This window comes from Erpetoichthys calabaricus, chromosome 3 (assembly GCF_900747795.2).
Source record: "Erpetoichthys calabaricus chromosome 3, fErpCal1.3, whole genome shotgun sequence".
NCBI lineage: Eukaryota > Metazoa > Chordata > Cladistia > Polypteriformes > Polypteridae > Erpetoichthys > Erpetoichthys calabaricus.
Genome location: NC_041396.2, coordinates 46,198,692 through 46,220,146, shown reverse-complemented (window position 1 = coordinate 46,220,146; position 21,455 = coordinate 46,198,692). Strand labels below are relative to the sequence as shown.

The following is a 21,455-nucleotide window of genomic DNA, read 5'->3' as shown; positions in this document are numbered from 1 at the left end:
AAGAACATAAACGATGTTAGTAAGTGTGATTTTTTTCAGTGATTAGTGCCTAGTTGGCCAGAGAACAGAGACAACAATTCACATAAAATGACATGGACATACTGTTTTGCAATATGTATGTAGTCTCAATACTCAATAATATTTTTGATTTGAAAAATGCAAGAGTGAGATATTTATTTTTTTTAATTTATAAAATATACTTACCTTTAGAATGCAATTTCTTGTGGCAAACTAACATATACCACGATTGTGAAGAAACAACTTCAATTGAAAATACCAAGCTTATCCTTCAATAATTAAGGATTAACTTATTAACTGTAAATATCCATTTGCTGCATTTGCTTTAGTAGGTCCTTTAGATATTAATTAATCTTTAGTTTGCCATTTTGTTTTCATAAGAAATTACTATTTAGCTAGCTGATAAGGGTCCTCTTCAGGAGCTGCTGTGGGGGAAATGGCAGTGTCAATAAATAAGAAAATGATGATCTGCACAAGTTATTACCAGCAAGTTTAGAGGTGGAGACTCGACTTATCTTAAATCCAATAACATATACTGTAAAATACACTTCTCCATATATTAATGTATGCAGCATATGTCAAATGTGTTGTCACACACAAGCGATTGAGAGGCAATAATCTGAATAATCTGTCTGAATAATTGTAGTTCCACGTCAGACAGGCGGTGGTGAGATGCACTGACTTTCTTTCTCAATCCTCTGCACACCATCCACAGGAAATCACACACGGTTCCAGCCCCACTGATGACATCACTTCCTGTCACAGCCTTTAAAGCCACCATCTTTACAACCTTAAGATCAGTTCCATTTTGGACTCAGACCTGTGAACTCCCAAGCTAATTTACCCATTTTCAGCCAGGGCACAATATACGGGTGGGTGCCCCAAACCTTTTTGATGTCTTTCGACTCTTACTGTGACAGTGTATACACCCTATTAAAAATATGAAGTTAAATGAAATCAAGACAAATACAATGAAATCTTTCTATAATATTTAATTGGAAACAAATGGATCAGTTTTATAGAGAACTAGCAAAATACCCGCGCTTCGCAGCGGAGAAGTAGTGTGTTAAAGAGGTTATGAAAAAGTAAAGGAAACATTTTAAAAATAACGTAACATGATTGTCAATGTAATTGTGTTGTCATTGTTATGAGTGTTGCTGTCATATATATATACATATACACATATACACACACATATACACACATATACAGATATATTATATATACATATACACATATATTATATATATATATATATATATATATATATATATATATATATATATATATATATACACACATACATACATACATACATACATATACACACATAGATGCACTTACAATAACATAGAAATCAATATAAACAACATTAACATCATTATCATATGAGAATATGAAGTAATATATAAGAAGCACATTTCATATAAATATAAATTATTAAACAGTAAAATCTTCTATAATTTGCTACCGTGGCTTTTCGTTGGTCTGTCCAGGATTTTAAATCACCTGTAGCTTGCAAACCGTTTCACCTATTGACTTGAAATCTGGTACACATATAATACGTCACGTCTGCTATCCGCTTTATGGGTGATGATTGTATTACTCTTTTTATGTTTATTTTATTTTAGAATCAACTCCTATCTGCGCACACCAGGGCGGCCGTGGGCGGATGCGTATGGTGTATTCACTCCATGTTATCGTGCATTGCGCTGTCACTGGTATTTTGATAAAAGAATTTGAACAATATATAAGAAGCATATAAATTATTAAACAGTAAAACATTAACATTTAAGAAGTAAAGTTACATTGAGTACTACTGCAGTGCCTTCGGGTATACCTCATTTTTTGTTTGCCCATTACATGCTTAAATGTATAAATTTTTTGGTGTACCTACCCGAGAACACGCGACATATAACCGAGCGTGGGAGAAGCATGGATTTTAAACACGCGTTGAGTTCATCTGCTGGTCTCCCTCGTGGAATAACTGGTAATGTTTGACTAAAATGTACAGCGAGTAAAACGACATTACCTCCTTTTTTTTTTTTACGATCTCTGAGATCTTGCTTTTTTCGGTTCAAGGCTTCATAAGCTCTTTTATGTGCCATGGTGTACTTAATAAGTACTAATTATCCCAAACCATCATCTTTGAATGTTGCAAGACTTTCGCCTTGTATGTAGATCGGGGTAATTACATTCATTGCATTTCTAGTCTGAATCACAATCTGATTGTATGGGTGGTTACCTGGCACTGTAGGGTTGCCACCCGTCCTTTAAAATACGGAATCGTGCCGCGTTTGAGAATGAAATTGCGCGTCCCGTTTTGAATCAATACTGGACGGGATTTATCCCGTATTTTTTTTATCATTTTTTTTTTAAAGCAGCGTGTCATGCAAATCATCCCACACGCATTTTATGAAGATGCCTCCTTTCCTACTTTTGATTGGGTAATACTTGATGTCATCGTTAGTTTGATTGGTCTTTTTAACTGTCCAGTGAGGAGGGCGTGTCTTTTAAGTAGAGTCTGCAAAGTGTTGGCACTGAGATGTGGCGTAAGCAAAATAGTTGAAGCCCCTAACGTTGCGGTCAGCAAGTCGGCTAACATCCGCCATGTGCCGTCTTTCAGTTGCGAGAAGCAGATCATAGAATGGTTGAAACTGTTGCCCTTAACGTTGCGTCACGGCGTGTGGTTCGTTTATACCTCGTGTCTTCTCATTAAACTTTTATCTCGCGAATATGTTATTGCAATCCGCAGCGGGAGCGTTTCTATAAACTTAATTTAAACTTACATTTTACACCGTGCTTTGTTTCCCTTATGAACATGCTTGTATGCTTCACTCGCTCCGTTCTCAATTGTTTAATTAATTTTTTGCTCTTCGCTGTTTCCGGCTGTTCCTCCATTTCCCCCTACTTCGTTCTTTTATCTCGCAAATATGTTATTGCAATCCTTAACGGGAGCGTTTCAATAAACTGATTGAAAATAGTTTTGCATTTACCTTTTTAGTAAAAGGCGAGCTTTTAAGCCTGAGAAATCACCCCGTAAATGCACACGTTTAATTGCACATGTGTTAATATGTATGGTTACACAGTATTAAAAGACAGTGAACAACGTCAGTTACCTTTGTTCCCGCGTTTGATAAAAGGTGAGCTTTTAAGCCTGAGAAATCACCCCGTAAATGCACACGTTTAATTGCAAATGTGTTAATATGTATGCTTACACAGTATTAAAAGACAGTCAAAAATTAACGTCATTTACCTTCGTTCCCGCGTGTGACTCGTGCTGTAAATCTCTTCCTTGTTTTTAGTTCACGTGATTACGTAGGAGGCGTGATGACGCGATACGTGACTCCGCCTCCTCCATTACAGTGTATGGACAAAAAATATGTTCCAGTTATGACCATTACGCTTTGAATTTCGAAATGAAACCTGCCTAACTTTTGTAAGTAAGCTGTAAGGAATGAGCCTGCCAAATTTCAGCCTTCCACCTACACGGGAAGTTGGAGAATTAGTGATGAGTCAGTCAGTCAGTCAGTCAGTGAGTGAGTCAGTCAGTGAGGGCTTTGCCTTTTATTATTATAGATAACTAAAAAATCTCTGCAGGAGACATAGCAGTTTTGTTACCATACATCTTAAAGACATGGATGTTATCTATAAATATTTTGCATATGCACAGATGGCATCTGCTTTCTTGGCTCAATACTTTATAAAATAAGTTACCTTTCTTGAGGTAGAAACCCCCCAACCCAGAAGAACAGCTTGTTTTACATAAATCCTTTCAGCTTTCTGGCAGGCAAAAGCCATACATCAGCAGCAGCAGTAGATGCTGACTCTGCAGAACATCGGAAGGAAGCACAGTGGAATCATTTTCACTGATTTCTTTTTATAGCATGATTTCTCTGCAAGATAAACCTCAATTAATTTGTTTCTCTTTTGATCCTTTCCCAATTCGACACCATGAAAGTGCATCATCAATTCATTACCTGTGCCCATTATGATCAAAATAGTTTGCTGATGGGTGTTTGAAAGTTTATCAAAACCCAAAACTCATAAGGTTCTTGATTATCATATTAAAATGTCTAGACTACTTCAGAAAATGCTTGGCTCACACTAGACATTGTGACCACTCAGATGTATGCTGACACCCATTCAAATGGTGTCTTTGTGATTGCCTTGCTATGCTGTTCACTCTTCAAGACACCTGAAAGCCTTCCAAGCTGTATTCGCTTATTTCTCCCATGACCATCCAATCACCTCTAAGTCTACTGGTATTCAGAAGCCTCTTGAAGACACATCTCTTTGCAACGCATCTTAAGACTACATAGACATTTTGTTATGCACCTTGAAAGCTGAAGCTAGACTCATCTATCAACTGACATGCATGTTTGATATTGTTTAAGTTTTGTTTTTTTCACCTATCCTGGAGGACAGTGATAATACACCTCTTGTTTCAACTTTAAATTTTTCTCTATTTCCTGTTAATCCGTATTTTCTAATCACCAAAATTCTATTGCATTGTATGCATTATGGTTTTCTTATTTAAGGAATGCTGCTTGTATTATTATTTACTGCATGGGTTATCATTTTCCCAGGTATTTACAGTTGCAGCTGTTATGGTGTGCCCTAAAGTGATCTTGTATTTTGCTCACTTTAAGCAGTTGACCTATATGAGAAGTCTACTCTAATTCCCAGCTGACTAAGTTGCCTTATTGTCATTGGACGATCTAAGTTTGTGGGTGGGGTTTTAATATAAAAGAAGCATGTTTAAGTTCAGGATTAAAGAGGGAAAGGAAAGCACTTCTGTTTAACAGAGCAAGATTAGCAAGTTAGGTTTGAATGTTTTAGCTATTGTGAACTTTCAAACTTCTGCTTATGTTGTTGTTAAGTTGCCTGTCCAGGTTGTACATGTATCATGTGTAAACTTCATTCCCAGTAGATGAATTATCCATTTACTTTTTATAATGCTACTTATGTTAATGTTTTGTGTCTGAACCTCTTCTAAGTTGGCAAACAGACTGAGCGGCACATTCTTGGAGTTTCTCAAACAGATCTTTCTCTTTTGGATGGTTGCCCATTCACACTCACCTGTATGTCGCTGGTGGGCTAGCCCTAGCTTTACACGTCAGTGTCACCTTCTCTTCTGCAGAGCCCTCTGGGAACAGAATGCTGGAAGGCTGCTCTTCAAACACTGGCCCATAGTTCATGTTTGTGAAGCTGTTGAGCTCTGAAACAAAAGGCATATTCAGTAGAGATCCACACTAAACAGCAGTCCTAATTCATTCAGCATATAAATATCTGTTTGTAGTATGAGCAAGGCTTAACTCTGCTGTGCTTGTGCATTATGACCATCATAATACAGGATCCTTTCTGTATTGTTTCTAAACTTTTACCTATTTTTATTTGTATATATGTAACACATGCAACACATCATGTAGAGTTGTTAATGGCTTAAATAAGAAACTATGCAAAACTGCACCTGCCTCTGACAATGATGCAGAATAAAAAATATCTAATCCTACTAATGACAGCATTAAAAACCAATATGGGAAAAAGCAAAGCAGAGTTAAGTGACAAGAGACAAAATGAAGCAGTGTGGTACTTTAGGGACCTCTACTGGCAGAAGTACGTCTATTCACCAACAAGTCAATCCTAATAATTCCAGATAGAGCTAAATGACATAAGAAAGAAATCACATAGCATAAGATGTAACTGCAATTATAGTAACTGTTAATAATTCTTTTAATTATGGTATTGTTATAGTTATTAAGTATGTTTCAGAGCATCTATGTTGGGCATAACAGTGGCTTAAGCTGATGCCTCTCAGGTTGACCACACTGGTCGCTCTCTGAATCCAGTCTGCACTGTAATTTTTCTCCATGCCTATGTAGATACCCTCATTTTTCTCTCAGATCTCCAAAGATGTGCGCGTTAGGTTATTTAGAATTTCAAGTCATAAAGTCCCTTTCTTCAGCTCTGGAGGCTAAGTGAATTACCATCAAGAACAACTAAACCCAAAAAAATAAAAGCCATCATCTGTAAAGGGGGAAAAAACAGTCAGAAATGTCTCCATACTGTCAGAGCTAGGCCAGCTACATTCAGCCTGTGACTGGAAGATGAAGGCACACATTGGCACACAACTCACCTATCCATCAGATTTTGCCATTATGTCTCCAAGGCCTGGCCTAGAGCTGTGGTCTGCTTCAATACATTGTGGTAGTTCAGCCTCGGCACAGACAGACATGGACACAATGTTCCAAAAACATACACTTTTTACTTAATTCAGCCCGGCACACAACACAGTGCTCTTGTTCAGTCCTTTCTCTCCTCTCCGGACTTCTCCTTCTGCCTTTCCACCTCTCCTCCCGAGCCTCTCCTCCCAAGCTTCACCTTCTTCCTCCCGACTCCACTCCTGAGTGGTGGTTGATGGCTCCTTTTATTAGGCACCCGGAAGTGCTCCAGGTGCTTGATTGCCAACATCCGACTGCACTTCTGGGTGTGGCGAAACTGCTGCCCAGAAGGGCCCAGCAGCTCCCACTGCCGCGCCTGCAGAACCCAACAGGGCTGCACCAAACTCCAACTCCCATGAAGCCCTGCAGGGGTCTGAGGCACCTCTGCAACCCAGGGAGGCTGCCAACTAGTGTCTAGGGGGAGGTATTGGGTCTCCCATGCTTGCTCCCCCGGACCATATGCTGCAGGGACATCCCAGCCGGGCATGGGCCACGGCCATCTGCCACAACATACAGTTTATATCAATGAGCTCATTGTACCATGGAAAGAATCAGTGGATGAAACATTTGAGAGTACAAAAGTTTCTCTATGTAGAGCTTGCTGCTGAAGAACAACATCGGGGCTGAAGCACAAAGTTCTGCCTAGTGGAAGTGGAATACAGAGGCTTTGCGTCAAACTCTTCCACCAGGCTGTTGAAAGATGTTGGGCCAGCCTTTCAAAAAAACTTAAAATCAAATCTGCCCTAGAGGCACAAGAGAAGAGCAGCCAATGGTTTTGGTTGAAGAAGCATGACCACAGATGAGCATCCAAAATAGTGATTCTGAAGATTAGGTAGACACAGAAGGGTCAATTCTGGGATGTTAGAAATCACTGTTGAACCCTTCAGAAATGTAGTGGGCTAATTGACAAAACATCAACAACTGAGGCTGCCCACTTGAAAACCTCTCTGTGCCATCCAGTCTTCACTATCATTAACTCCATGATTATTTCTTGTAGGTGTTTGAACAATGGATAGTAACACCTTATCCTGTGTTTAATGTGTTTAAATATAATGTATGTAGTGTGGGCACGTCTGTGACCTGCGATTGACTGGTGTCAAAGATATTTGTCTGCCTTGCACCCAGATTTAGTTATAAGCTAAACAAGCTACATCTTATAGCCTCATAGTGTGAAGGGGCCTCTTTTTATCATTATTAACATTCATTTTTTTTTAATAAAAACAGTGAAGCAGCACAGACCCCAAGAGTGTAGGTGTGTGAGAGAAAAGCTATGTAGCTGTGGAGATTCTTGATGAGGGAACTGGCTAATTGTGTTTAACATGTTCGCAAGTGGTTGACGCAACTGTCTCTCATCAGGGCTCCATGGTTCATTTGCCACACCTGCATTCATTGAGGGTTAAAGGGGTCTGTAAATGAGAAAAGAAAGGTCCAAAAATAATGATGGGGTTTGATCGTGCACTCCTAGGCATCCAGTGCATGCCAAGATAGGTGAAGGGAAGACAGAGACGGGGTAAGCACATCCTGGTGGATGGTGGCGGAAAGGTGGCTGGGATGTGAGATGTGTGGGGCTGCTGGAATCTCGCCTCCACTGATTAAGCCTGGAAGATGGGTGAGCAGAGCAAGAGGTGTAGAGAGATGGGCACTGGGAAGAGTAATTTTTAATGACCGATTCTGAATTTGATTTTACCCTTGATTTACTTGATTATTTATTGATTATTTCTTGATTTTATATTCCTTCCCTACATTCCTTTTTTTGAACATTGTGGAATGAACCATCTGCACCACTCTTGCTTGTTTGTATCCTCATTCACCCTATTCGATTTGACTACGAATGCACAAGTTTCAGAGGAATATACCATCTATGGGCAACCTTGGGCATCACACACATGCACATGTTTGTTATACATCATGAAGGCATTCTTATCAATTTCAGTTGTTATACTGCTTTACTATTTGCTAACACTTGCCGTATAGGGCCTTTATAGCTTCCTATAGATTTGGGCCTTACCATGTCTAAATTAGACCCTGTTTACAGTATACTGTAAGTTCTGGCCATGTGACCCTGAAATATAGGAAGGGCATTTGAGAATGTATATGTATGTAGCAATGTTGTTTGAATTTTCCACTTAGTCTTACAGATGAGGGTAAGCATGTCTTCAAAATATGCCTCAATGTATGTTAAAAGAATCAGAAGAAGGGATGTTGTTGTTTAAAAGGCAAAGATTAGGACCAGGAAATCCCAAAATGAAAATCAAAATGCATGCCTAAAAGTCGATAACCAGCAGAAACCAAGATAATTAAACTGAAGTGTTAAATAGTTTGTAGATATTCACAATCTTGGATAAAGACAGGACATTGGTTGTGACTTTTATCCCGTCGCTTTGATGACATCATGCAAATAATTCAGGGTTGTTGTCAGGGAAACTAATGACCATAAAACAAATAAGAAAATGAAATAGCATAATAGTATTTTTAATAATGCCAAGGAAACTTTAAAACAAGAACAAGCCATCAGAACACAATCAAGCTTTAATTTACACAATGAGCGTCCTCCATCTCACCTACAGACTCCAGACTCAATCTGTGATCTTCTCAGTGATGGTTTTAAATTTCATGGTCAAGGTGGGCTTTAAGTATGCTACTGAGATGCCAAGATAGAATTACCCTAGGCACCTTTGGTGTCCATGGCTCCTGAACTCTAACGTCTTAGACATTGATTCTCATAAACTGGCAACATACTCCCACCTGTCCATTTTTCATTTGAAACCCTGGGCTCTCTAGCAGCCAAGAGATCTTATGATTTTTGGGTAGGACACCATTTGTTAACTCTCCTAAAGGGGAGGCCCAGTCCTTCCTTTGTAAGGAGTAACCCCTTGATGTCACCTAATGACCAGGAAATTTTCTGGTGGTCGGTCATCTGACCTTTAGTGCCCTAAGAATACATTACCTGTTTTAACCCAGTGTTTAACTCTGTCTCTCTCTGTCTTTGCCCTGCAGTGGTGCCACTGCCTGTTCCCTTCCTTGAAGCCATACCTTTCAAGTTCTGCACCCTTCTAATGTCTTCTGCTTTTCCACTCTGAATTGTGTAGGTTCATTCCTACTGTGAGTGCCATACTCTTCATCTAATTGAGGTCTTCTAATCTTGATAACACTTGTGGCATCAGTATAAATATACTTTGTACTATGAAGCGGTCCCCTGGGTGGCAAGGAGAAAACAGGGAGGTGCCAAGTGACAGGAAACAGAGAGAGTATAATTCTGCAACTGGAACACTTCCAGCCTGAAGTAGCACATGGTGGGTGGCTGAGTAGGGAAGTGCTTCAGTGTAATTAGAGGTGGGGCGGGTGAGGCACCCGATCAAATAGACAAGAACTCAAAGCCAGTTTTAGGAATGCCCAAGAAGGCAGCAGAATGATCTTGATTTACTATTTACTTTGTAATTTGGGTAGGAAAATGAATTCCCAGAAAATATGGAGGACAAAGCCCAGGGAAAGTGTTGAGCAAAGCTCTAGTAATAAAAAACGAAATACTGGCAGAGATTAAGTGTAGTGTATTGTCCTGGAAGAGCTGACATGGGGGAGTATTTTGTACATGTCAGCTGAAAGCAATGACTGGGTGGACTGGCGGTTGGTAAGGGGGAACCATGCCTTGGACAGTAGTAGTCTAGGTACCTAAAGGTCACTAGATAGCTGACAACACAAACATTTTAAAGGTAGTCTGGCCCTCCGATAAGAGTGAGAGTTTGAGTTTCCCTCCACTTAGTATTTTATTCAACCTATTTTTGTACATTTTGGCCTCCTTGGCATTATTAAGGAGAGACGGTAATTGTTTCCTCTCTTTGAGGCAATATACATATTCAATAGTGAGAAAAAGTTTGTGAACCCTTTAGAATGAAAAATCTTCAAGTATTAACATAAGACAAAGTGAATATGATTAAAAATGTTACACCCAAAAACTATTTACTGCACTAGGTAAGCTCATTAGGCACATTCAACAGTAGTATTGAAAGTTTTTATCATATTATTAGTAGTAGTAGTAGTAATAGTAGTAGTATTTATTATTAATATCCATCCATCCATTAACCAATCCGCTATATCCTAACTACAGGGTCATGGGGGTCTGCTGGACCAATCACAGCCAACACAGGACACAAGGCAGGAAACAAACCCTGGGCAGGGTGCCAGCCCACCGCAGATTATTAATATTATTATTATTATTAGTAGTAGTAGTAGTAGTAGTAGTAATAGTAGTAGTATTTATTATTATTATTATTATTATTATTATTATTATTAGTAGTAGTAGTAGTAGTAGTAGTAGTAGTAGTAGTAGTATTTATTATTATTATTGTTATTAGTAGTAGTAGTGGTAGTAGTAATAGTAGCAGAATTTATTATTATTACTATTATTATTATTAGTAGTAGTAGTAGTAATAGTAATAGTATTTATTATTATTAGTAGTAGTAGTAGTAGTAATAGCAGTAGTAGTAGTAAAATTGTGATTTTTTTTGTTGTTGTATCTCATGTCACAAGTGATTCTGTTGTTTATATAAAGTAACAAAGTGTAACAGCACATTGTCTGGTGATAACTTTGCCTTCACAAAATGCAGATGTGTGATGTGGTGATATACAACAAAGAGACTGAGGAAACTCCTAAACATTCACTTTCAAGTTTTGATTATTAAAAGAAAGCATTTTAATTTTATCTCTTTCAGTAGAACTTCCTTATGCAGGTGGTGGCATATACACAGAAAATATCAATCATTTCAACATCCCTCCAAATATCACTTATTTATATATCCCGGAATAGTGGGTGAGGGATTGCTTTGCACCTCCTGCCCGACACCAGTTAAAGAACAATCTCATGAAACATTTCTGACATTACTGGTACTATGAGGAAATTTTGAGGGAATATGACTAAAGTTCTCACTGGAGAACCCAGGTGCTCCTCTAATCCTGAGCTGTTACTAACATTGAAATCAACAGGCATCCATCCCCCAGGTAACCTCTCCTTCCCAAAATCTAGTAGGGAACCATAAGCCATAAGAATGATCTCCAATTACCTCTAACGAATTTGGGAACGTCTCTTCACCATGCAGCCATTTCCTATTGCCTTTGCAGGGCGCTTACTCCCGGGCCGTAAATATTTTTATTCTGTCTAATTTGCCCTGTCAGTGCAACTACAGTATACAACCCTGTTTGGATTTTGTTCCGAAGGACCCTTACAACATCCAATGAGTGTCCCATAGCACTTTCTGCTGGTCACTGCCCCTCTTAACCTCAATGCATGGTCTTTGTTAGACCAGTATAAAGAGGAGACAATACACATTCACATGACATCAAATACTTAGGCTGCTTGTATAATCAATGGTGCTGTAATTGTGAGAGTTGGAGTTGTCATACGGCTAAGACTACAGTGCATTTTAAAAGTGTGCACCCCCTCTTGGAAGGTTTCACATTTTATTGTTATATAACATTGAATCACAGTGGTCTTAATTTGGCTTTTTTGACATTGACCAACAGAAAAAGACTTTTTACTGTGAAAGTAAAATCAGGCCTTTGCAAAGTAATCTAAATTAATTAAAAACATAAAACACAGAATAACTGATTGTGTAATTATTCACTCCCTTCAGCTCAGTATTTAGTAAATGCACCTTTGACAGTCATGATTGCCGTGAATCTGAGTACGCAGGTTTCTATCAGCTTTGCTTATCTGGATCCTGCCATTTTTTTCCTAGTTGCTATAAGTATTTACTCATTTAATATGACACACGTAAATCATCACTGGTGCAGCCAGTTGGTTTCAGGAGTCACATAATTAGTTCAAAGGAGATGATCTGTCTGTAGTTAAGTTGACTGAAGTAGTTCCAGTTGACTGAAGTATAAATGCATTCTATCTGGAAGGTTAAACTTAAGGTGATTCAGTATTGTGGCTTACACAAGTCTGAGAAAAGTCAGGGGATGGAGACAAGAAAATATCACAAGTCCCTGAATATCCTTGGAATCCAGTTAAAACAATCATTAAGAAATGGATAGAGTTATGCACAGTTGTAAATCTGACAGCAGTAGGCCATTCACAAAAATTCAGTATAAGAAGAAGACTAGTGAGGGAGAACCTCTGAAGGAGTTACAGGTTACTGTGGTAAGATTGAAGAGATCGTGCAGATAACAACTGTGATCAGGTGCTTCACCAGTCACAGCTTTATGGCAGAATGGCAAAGAAAAGTCCACCATTAAAAAAATATTGCGTAGAGTTTGCCATAAGGCATAAGGAGACTCTAAAGTTAGCTGGGAGAAGGTTCTGTGGTCTGGTGGGCTCAAGAATCATCTTTTTGGTCATCAGACTAAATGCAATGTTTGAACATTACACATTAACAAAAAATGGTAGCAGCGCCATTCTGTGGGGAGGCCTCTCTGCAACAGACCATTGAAGAGTTGAGAAGGTGGAGGTTAAAATATATATAGTAACACAGATGAAAATACAGGAGGAACCAACAACCCAAAATCTGAACCTTAAGAGAAGATTTGTTTTCCAGCATGACAATGACTTCAAGAGTAAAGACAATGCTATACAAATGGCTTAAAATTTCACAAATGTCCTGGAGTGTCCGAGTCAGAGTCCAGATCTCACTCCAACTGAGAATTTGTGGCTGAACTTGAAAAATGCTGTTCACTCACAATCTCCTTGCAAACTGACAGAGCTTGAGCAGAGAATGGGAAAAAATGGCATGATCCAGATACGTAAAAGCTGGTAGAGACCTGTGCAAACAGACTGCAGGCCTTCATGGCTACCAAGGATGAATCTACTAAATAATGACTTGAAGGGAGTGAATACTTATGCGATCAATTATTTTGTGTTTTATATGTTTTTAATTTAATCATTTTGCGGAAGTTTGTTTTCACTTTCATGTTAAAGAGTCTTCTCCTGTTTATTAATGTTAAGAAAGCCAAATTAAATCCATTGGGTTTCAAAGTTGTACTAATAAGATGTGAAAGCTTCCAAATGGGTTGAATACTTTTTATTGGCACTATAAATGACAACACAGTCTGAAGTATATTGGCATTAAAATTGTGGATGCTTTTCTTGAAAAGTGAAGGGGATAGCGTAATGGTCTCAAGCATGTTTCAGTATGGCACCTGCACTGCCCCATACAGATACCAACAATGCTAACTGCCCAGGATTTCCAAGTTCTTTGCTAGCTTAGCCAGTGTGTGTGCCTGTCAGTGCATCCAAGATGTTAGTACAGGGGATGTACTTTAAAAGTAGGTTATAAGTATAAGTTACAGCTGCCAAAGAGAGCAACACCCACCTTAGTCATGCTATATTATGCATATGAAAGGTTTCTATAAGAAATTTCTGCTTCTCCAGATGGAGACGCAAAGCAAATGCTCCACTAAAGGTGCCAGAACTCAATTTTCAAGGTCTGGTAGAGCCCAGACATGTTGTAAGTGTCACAAGTGTTTAATAGAAGCACCGAGGAGGTGGAGAATGACATATAATATGATGTGACTCTCCGTCAGCTTAGCAGGGAGTCTCTGAGGACCCCCAGGAGGGGTATGCAGGCTTTTAGTTAAAACCAGGACAGCACGCACTGCACATCAATCTTTCATGAGCTTGAGCACTTCCTCCTTAGTACTTTAAAAGGGAAACATTTTCCCGAAATAACACAGCTACTGCCTGCAGATCTGAAATAACAGTGTTAATTTTTAATTGTTTTGCCAAATTCTCATGGGCTCCTAAATCTAATGGCTCAGTGCAGACACATTAGGGGGAGTTGGCATTGCGTTTTTCTCCTCAAAACAAATGTGCCAATGGCTAACACGTAAGAAACGGCTCTTACCAACTGTTCCTCCAAGGGACAATGAGACCAGAGCTAGGAAAGCAGGCAGCCTCCACATTCTCAGGTCAGTTTAATCCAGAATAACTGAAGAGACAGCTTTCTTTGCCACATGCAATCCAGTCACGAACAGGGTTCCCTGTCAGAAAAAGCAGAAAGACACTTTTAAGAGGCATAGATACTTAAACAAGAATCCCGTGTCGCATGACTTTTCTTTCTTTCAGACGGCCCCTGGATGTATAGTCTGAGATAAAGGGATTTACTTAATGCATTGTAGTCCCGCTGTGCAGAGATGGCTCCAGCATGTCTACTCATTTTCTATCAGTTAGATTTATATGCAATGTGTTATACTGTACATCTCTTACAGGGTCTTGGAAAACATTTATAAAATGTATAGAGTCATCTGTACCAATCAGCAATGCAGAAAGAAGAAGGTGCACAGAAACTGCAGTCTGGGGAAGGAAAAGTGAATGGGCACATCTCAAAGTAGGATTAAAACACTGAGGGAAGAAAATGAATGTCTCATGCACAACGATGTTTACAAGTCTGAAATAATAAATCAGTGATCCATCTATCCATTTGCTGATGAAGTAAGAGGGTCAAAGTCCATTCTGGTAGAAAAATTTTACAACGTGGCAGCCTCCTTTGGACGTGATGGTGATAAATTAAAATAGCAGAACATTCTCCAACCCTTTTTTTAATTTAATTTCAGGATCATGAAGGTGGAGTTTATCCCAGCATCTTTGGGTATAAGATGGTCACACACCCACACCTCTACAACACAAGGCTCATTCACACAGACACACACACTAACAAACTCAGGGGCTGATTTAAGGCCGACAGCCTGACCGGGCTGAGATCCTGAGTATGTGCCTGTGCCTTTTCAGATCACTATGCTGGCTACCCGTAGCGGCACATAGTAAGTTGAAATCTGTGATGCTTGCCTACAGAGTAGTCAAAGGGTCAGCACCTATATATATATATATATATATATATATATATATATATATATATATATATATATATATAGTGACACTCATGAGGTCCTATATGTATTCTCAACCACTCAGATCTGCTGATGAATGCCATCTGGTGATGTCCAGACACTTTTCATTTGGAGCTCCTAGTTGGTGGAACACGTTTCCCACTTCCATGCAAAAGTCTGACTCCCTCAATGTAATTAAGAGGCATTTGAAGAATCTCTTGCTTGGTAACTTTCTGTCTAATTGATAATGGCTTTCCTAGGTTTTGTATCCTAGGAACTGAATTTAGCTTGTATCTTGTTCTGCACTCTTCAATTGCAGTGGTCAAATTTGTAACCTTGTCGTGTAACACTTATTTCCAAACAGTCCCCCCCCAGACTGATGTTTACTCAGTTATGTTGATCTCTTTTTTAAGTTTTTTAAGCATCTTCAAAACAAATAAATGTAAATGTGTTTGTGGTTAAAATTTGGAAACAATTTCAGGACATTAATTGAAGGATGAGAAAAACCAGAGAGTTCCCTTCATGTACACAGGTCTCAGGTCATACAGGTGGTCCTTTGTGTGTGGCTTAGGGTGGACCAGTGTTGTCTCAGATTAAATTGAAAGGTAATGGCATAAATAAATGGAAGATCCTACAGCTTTATAGGAGAGCAAGCAGCCCAGGAACAGTTATGGTAGCTTGGCCCTTTAAATGGTGCATTCTGAGATGAGTAGTCTAATACTATCTGAATGAAATATGGCCTGGCAGTCAGAGCAGTGAAACAAACCTAGGATGAGGTATAAATAGCAATCCCTGAAGGAGCAAACACGCTTAGATGTGAACTGAGGGAACATAAGTTATAGTGAGCTCTGCTGAGTGTAAGAGCTCAAAAGTAGGGTAACAGGACTACTTGTTATTGTCCTCAAATGAATGTGTCTTTAAATTGTTAGTGTATATTTACAACATAACATGATTCATGCAAGGCAGGCTGGACACATTTAAAAAAAACAACAATTACAATAAATCCATTCATTCATTTTGTACCTTTTATAAATGTCACAGGAGCAAATGTAGACAAGGCAATAGTCTTACATGGGGAGCACTCATGCACACGCTAATGTTCATGGCTACTGGCCTAACAGAGCTGCTGGGTAATTACTTTAGAAGTATGGTGTAGCAGCCAACGGGTTCTTCCTAACTGTGTGATTCTGAGCAAGTCTTTTAAACTGCATAGAAATCTGTAAATATGTGTTACACATTCTGATCTTACAGTTCACCTTACATAAAGGTGTTAGCTAAGAAACACAATAATTCTGATAATACAGTGATGTCTGTCAACATACACCCATATACCATCCATTGAGCAATACTGGCATGCTAGCAATGCTTCCTGTCTATAGGCTTTATCATTTTGAAGCGAACAGATGAGCATATAAGCTGGTTTATAGCTCTAATGTCAACACATTTATGAAATAGTAGAATTAAGGCAACAAAATAAAAACAGGATATCAGACAAGTGTGGGTAGGATTGAAAGCAGACCCTGCTATAACAGCTGTCAAAAGCTGATGCTGTGTCCCTTACAATTTCCTGACTTTCTGCCTGCCTTGTCAAGTTCCCTCATTAAAATTTTAAAGGCTGAGAAAAGATAACTTACTGTTGGCATTTCAAATTGCTACGCCCCTTCTGTGCCAATTACAGGACTGGCTCTTTTGGAATATCAGCACAATTGCCTAGAGTCTGTGTCTTCAGTAGCCATATTGCATTTGTGGATAGGATTTCAGGCTAATCTATTTTGTGTTCTGCTTATAAATTTCAGGGTTTTTTGGAACATTAAATAATGAAATGGTTGGGAGGTTATGGGTCCTATATGACGGAGCTGAATTTTCATTAGGAAGGGATTAACACTATTGTGGCCAGAACCAAACCTAATTGGATGGTGGTATGTGTCAACTGCATGCTGTGAGAAAAATGAAAGCAATTTGCTACAAAAGCCACATAATTCATTCATGTTCTTAACACCACAGAAATGAAAACATGTACCCTTCTTAAACATGTATCCAGTTAACAAAAAAAACTTTTATAAACAAAATGGTTTGTGATTAATGCTGATGTGTAACAGCTGCAGAATACCAGGTTTCCAATCACAATTTTTGCAGACAATTTCTACAGGTTTTAGCATTGCTGCCTCATGGATCATGCTTCCAAGGTGCAAATCCCATGATCTACAAAGTCTACATGGACTTTACATGGTCTCCCTGTGTCACTGTTCTCCTCTCACATCATAAAGACACATGGTTGGTTAATCAAATGAAGTGAATGTTTGCTGCGATGGACCAGTGTCACATTTACAACTGCTTTCTGCCTTGTCCCCTGGGCTACTGGGACAGACATTGGGCTAAAGCAAAACTGAATTAGATGAGCAGCTTAGAAAATCTCTCTGTCCTTGTATGTCACCATCAACAAAAAAGACTTGCTCATAGTACAAGATAATTCTCTCCACAAACCAGCATTTTTGTTTTGATCTTTCTATCTTTTGTGATAGATGGCCGGCAGCTCAAACCAGCCGGGACACCCAGAGAATGGAAGGATGAAGGAAGGCAGCTACTGTGAGACACTGCCTCCCCCAAAATGTTAGATGGCAGTTTCCCTGCAGTATAGCGATGCCTTGGGTTCCCACAAGGCACCATTGACTAAAGAGTTCAGCAACACAGCCCTGCTTGGTACTGTGGGTGCCGCCAGGGGACACTGTGGGAAACTGTGAGACAAGTAGGTCATGAGGATGGAAGCCCCAAAGTGCTCCATCTGACGTGAAAGTGCTGGCAGGTCACATGGATGGAAGAGCAGAAGCACTTCCGGGTTGGGCATTATATAAAGGACTGGTGTGAACCCAGCAGGTGAGCCAGAGTCAGGTGGAGGTGGATGAAGCTTGCTGGGAGGTGTGGAGGAGAAAGAGAAAGAGAAGATTTCTGTTTGTGCTTGATTTACTTGCCTGTTTATCGTGGCTGTGGTGCTTGGAGGGCACCGTTTAAGAAAAGAATTAAAAAATACTTCTTGGTGCTTTTACCCTGTGTCCTGCATGTCTGTCTGTTTGGTTTAAGGGGCAACAGTGACCCCTAGCGTCCACACTATCTATCTATCTATCTATCTATCTATCTATCTATCTATCTATCTATCTATCTATCTATCTATCTATCTATCTATCTATCTATCGTCACACTATTGTCACACACGTGCGAGTAGGAGGCAGTTAAAGGGCTCAAATAATTGTAATACCACATCAGACCAGGGGGTGCACTGACTGTCTTTCTCGGTTCCTTGCAGACCCTTCCCAGGAAATTTCGGTGCCTTCGATGATGTCACTTCCCGTTCCGATGGCATCATTTCCAGCTCCAGCCCCTATGACAACGTCACATCCAGTTCTGGCCCACAGGATCATGTCACTTCCTATACACTTCCTATCTATCTATCTATCTATCTATCTATCTATCTATCTATCTATCTATCTATCTATCTATCTATCTATCTATCTATCTATCTATCTATCTATCTATCTATCCTGCTTTACCATTACCCCCTTGCATTTTATGAGTGTCACCTATTGACCCTGCCACACCTTACAGTTTCATTTGCCACATCTTTTTATTTTGTTAATTCATTCTCTGCTTTATTCACTTTACTTTACTATGTCATAGCGCCACCACCTGCTAAATTTTGCACACACCACCTCTTAGGTAGTGTTATGTAGTAGCTAAGGAACTCTAAACCATAAGGTTTGGGTTCAGTTCCTACCTCTTACTCAATATATAAACCTGAGCAAATAACTTAACTTTACTGGGCTCCATCTGTAAAAACAAAATACATATAAATATTTTAATTTATAGCTGTAAAATGCCTTGGGAAGGTGTTCACCATAGAAAGGTGCTATAATAATAAAATAAATGTTTGTTTGTCTTAATGCTACTACTCTTTTTTATTTTGGGTGCTTGGATTTTGTGGTCATATAGCTGAGTGTGGCCTTGACTAAGTGCCAGCCTGCAGCATGTGGATGGCGCAATGCCCCTTTGGCACTTTACAGACCAAGACTGAAATTAAACAAGTGCTGAAGGTTTATTCCTAATCACCTGTCACATCACAAATCTGTTACTGTAATTAGAGTCTATAGTGTGCTCTTTGATAGGTTGGCATTTTATCCAAGATTGGTTTCTGGTGCTGGCTTCCACTGTCATTCGGCTACTCAGATCAGGAGTAGTGGATGGGCTCTGGCTAACAACCTCCCTAAAACTGAATTTTGGGGCTTCAGTGAAAAACAAATATATGAAGGAGTGACTACTCAATATTCTAATATTCTATTCGAATACTCAATATACTACTCACAGCTTCAGAGTTCTGAGTTCAAGTACTTTCTTGGAACCTGTCTGTTTTGAATCTGCATGTTCTCCCTGTGTCTGCACTCTGTTGATTTCCTCCTAATCCTGAACATGAACATGTTAGGCTATCTGGTGACTCTAATTTCACCCAGTGTAAGTGAGGGAGGCCATTCCCAAAAATTGCTCCTTCATGGCTGATGTCCTTATTGCTGTTGTGATTAGGTTGGGTCAAGTTCAGAGGCGTAGCTAAGGTTTTCAGCACCTGGGGACAACTGAAGATTTTGCGCCCCCTCTTGTTTGCCAAAATGCAAGGGGAAGGGAAAGAAACATCAATTTGGCGCCCCCTGGATGCTGCGCCCGGGGACAGATGTCCCCCCTTGCCCCCCCGTAGCTACACCACTGGTCAAGTTAGGTAGACTTTACCCTTCTAGAGTGAAATTTGTGTGTAGCAGGATAATACCAAAAACACAGAACACTGCTACACAGATTCAAGAAAATAAGTCCTGAGTCCAACAACATAAAGACTAGGTGAACTGAGGTTGTTAAATGTGTCCTAGTGTGTGTGTTCATCCTGTGATTGATTGGGGTCCAATCCAGTGATTATTCTTGCCTTGTGCACAATGCTTGCTTGGATAGGCTCCAGCTGCTCCTCAACCCTCCCCTGAATGAGCAGGATAAGAAATGGATTGATGGAAGCCAAGATACCACATATAACAGCAGTTGTTAAAATCAGTACACACACCTACAAGATTTTTACAAATAGGAATAATTACCTTTCACTGTAGAAACTAATAATTCAAATTTCATCAGGATCCGTATGACTACTAGAATTCAAAATGCTTATACATTTTGGAATAAAAGACTTTTTAAATCTGTTTTACAATTTTGAACTTGAACCTGCAGCCTGATGGCAACAGATGAAAATTAGGGAAAAGGTGATGTTTACTCTCTATATACAATATCGAGTCAACCTTCTTTTTAACCTGTTTATGATACAGTGCAGTGAGAAAGGGTTGCTGTAAACCAATAATTTTAATATTAATTTTGATAATATTATTCAGTGATGGAACACTAGTACCATATGAAGCTAAACTGAGGTTTAGAAGACAAGTGAATGGATTAAAGAATGTGTACCTGTCCTGGTGAGTGTCACAGACAATATCTGTTCCTCCTCATTTTTTTTACAATCATGATTTTTCTCACAATGCACATTTGTTGCTTGAAAAAGGACTAAAAATGTGTAGAGAACAACGGTCAAGTGTTTAGAATGACCGTATCAGAAGCCTGGTCAGTGACTGCTATTCCACTGGACTTTAACTTCTAATAATGCTAAGTTCTTTAACTGTAATGGAAAGCCAGGCTGAACAAAGAATAAATTGTCTTCTTTAATTATACAATTTCACGGAAAAGAATGCATAAGAACAGATTTCAACTCTCCAGAAATAAATCTAAATCTAAAATGCCTATCTTAACTTTAGCTCTCTCTGCTATTTGGATTCCCTGAGGCTGCGTGTCAGAGTTCTCACTTCTCCTACATTTTCTTATACACTGTGTACAAAGAACACTGAGAGTGACTAATAACTTCAAAGACTGCTGCAGCTTCTCTGCTCCTTTATTTAACGTATAGAAAGGCGGGGATATTAAACGCATCTGTGGGGAATACTTCATTTCAAGGAAAAGTGTACAGCATTTCTTAGCTTTAGCTTGTGCTACCATTCCTTTAATGATCTTGACAATACAAATCCAAAAATAACAACGTATGTACTTTGTGTTTTAGTGTCTAGTGGAGACAGGGCTGTGACTGCACATCTGTAGTTAGCTTTGCTATCACTGGACTGGGTGGAAATAAGACTCTCAGTGTAAACCTGGAGTGCCTGGAATAAAAAAACTGAACGAGGGACTGCTGTTGTCTTGTGAAATTAAAACTGAAAAACAGTGCTGAGGGCATATACTCCAATTTGGTCTCAAAACAGAAGGGGAATGAAAAAATGGGGGAACAATATAGCCATAAGCGTCAAATCTATCAAATACTGTGCACTTGTCAGAAA

General features: G+C 39.2%; 1 protein-coding gene across 1 annotated transcript in view; it reads right to left on the bottom strand.

The window, feature by feature from the left end:
- cntn2 (contactin 2) overlaps positions 1 to 21,455 on the bottom strand; it is a 137,058-nt gene that overhangs the window by 78,208 nt on the left and 37,395 nt on the right. Inside the window, exons 2-3 of the mRNA XM_028796741.2 lie at positions 14,079 to 14,214; positions 5,101 to 5,239 (exon numbers count right to left, since the gene is read on the bottom strand). Coding sequence (XP_028652574.1) covers positions 5,101 to 5,239; positions 14,079 to 14,136 — 197 coding nt within the window. The 5' untranslated portion in view covers positions 14,137 to 14,214. The remainder of the gene's footprint in view (positions 1 to 5,100; positions 5,240 to 14,078; positions 14,215 to 21,455) is intronic.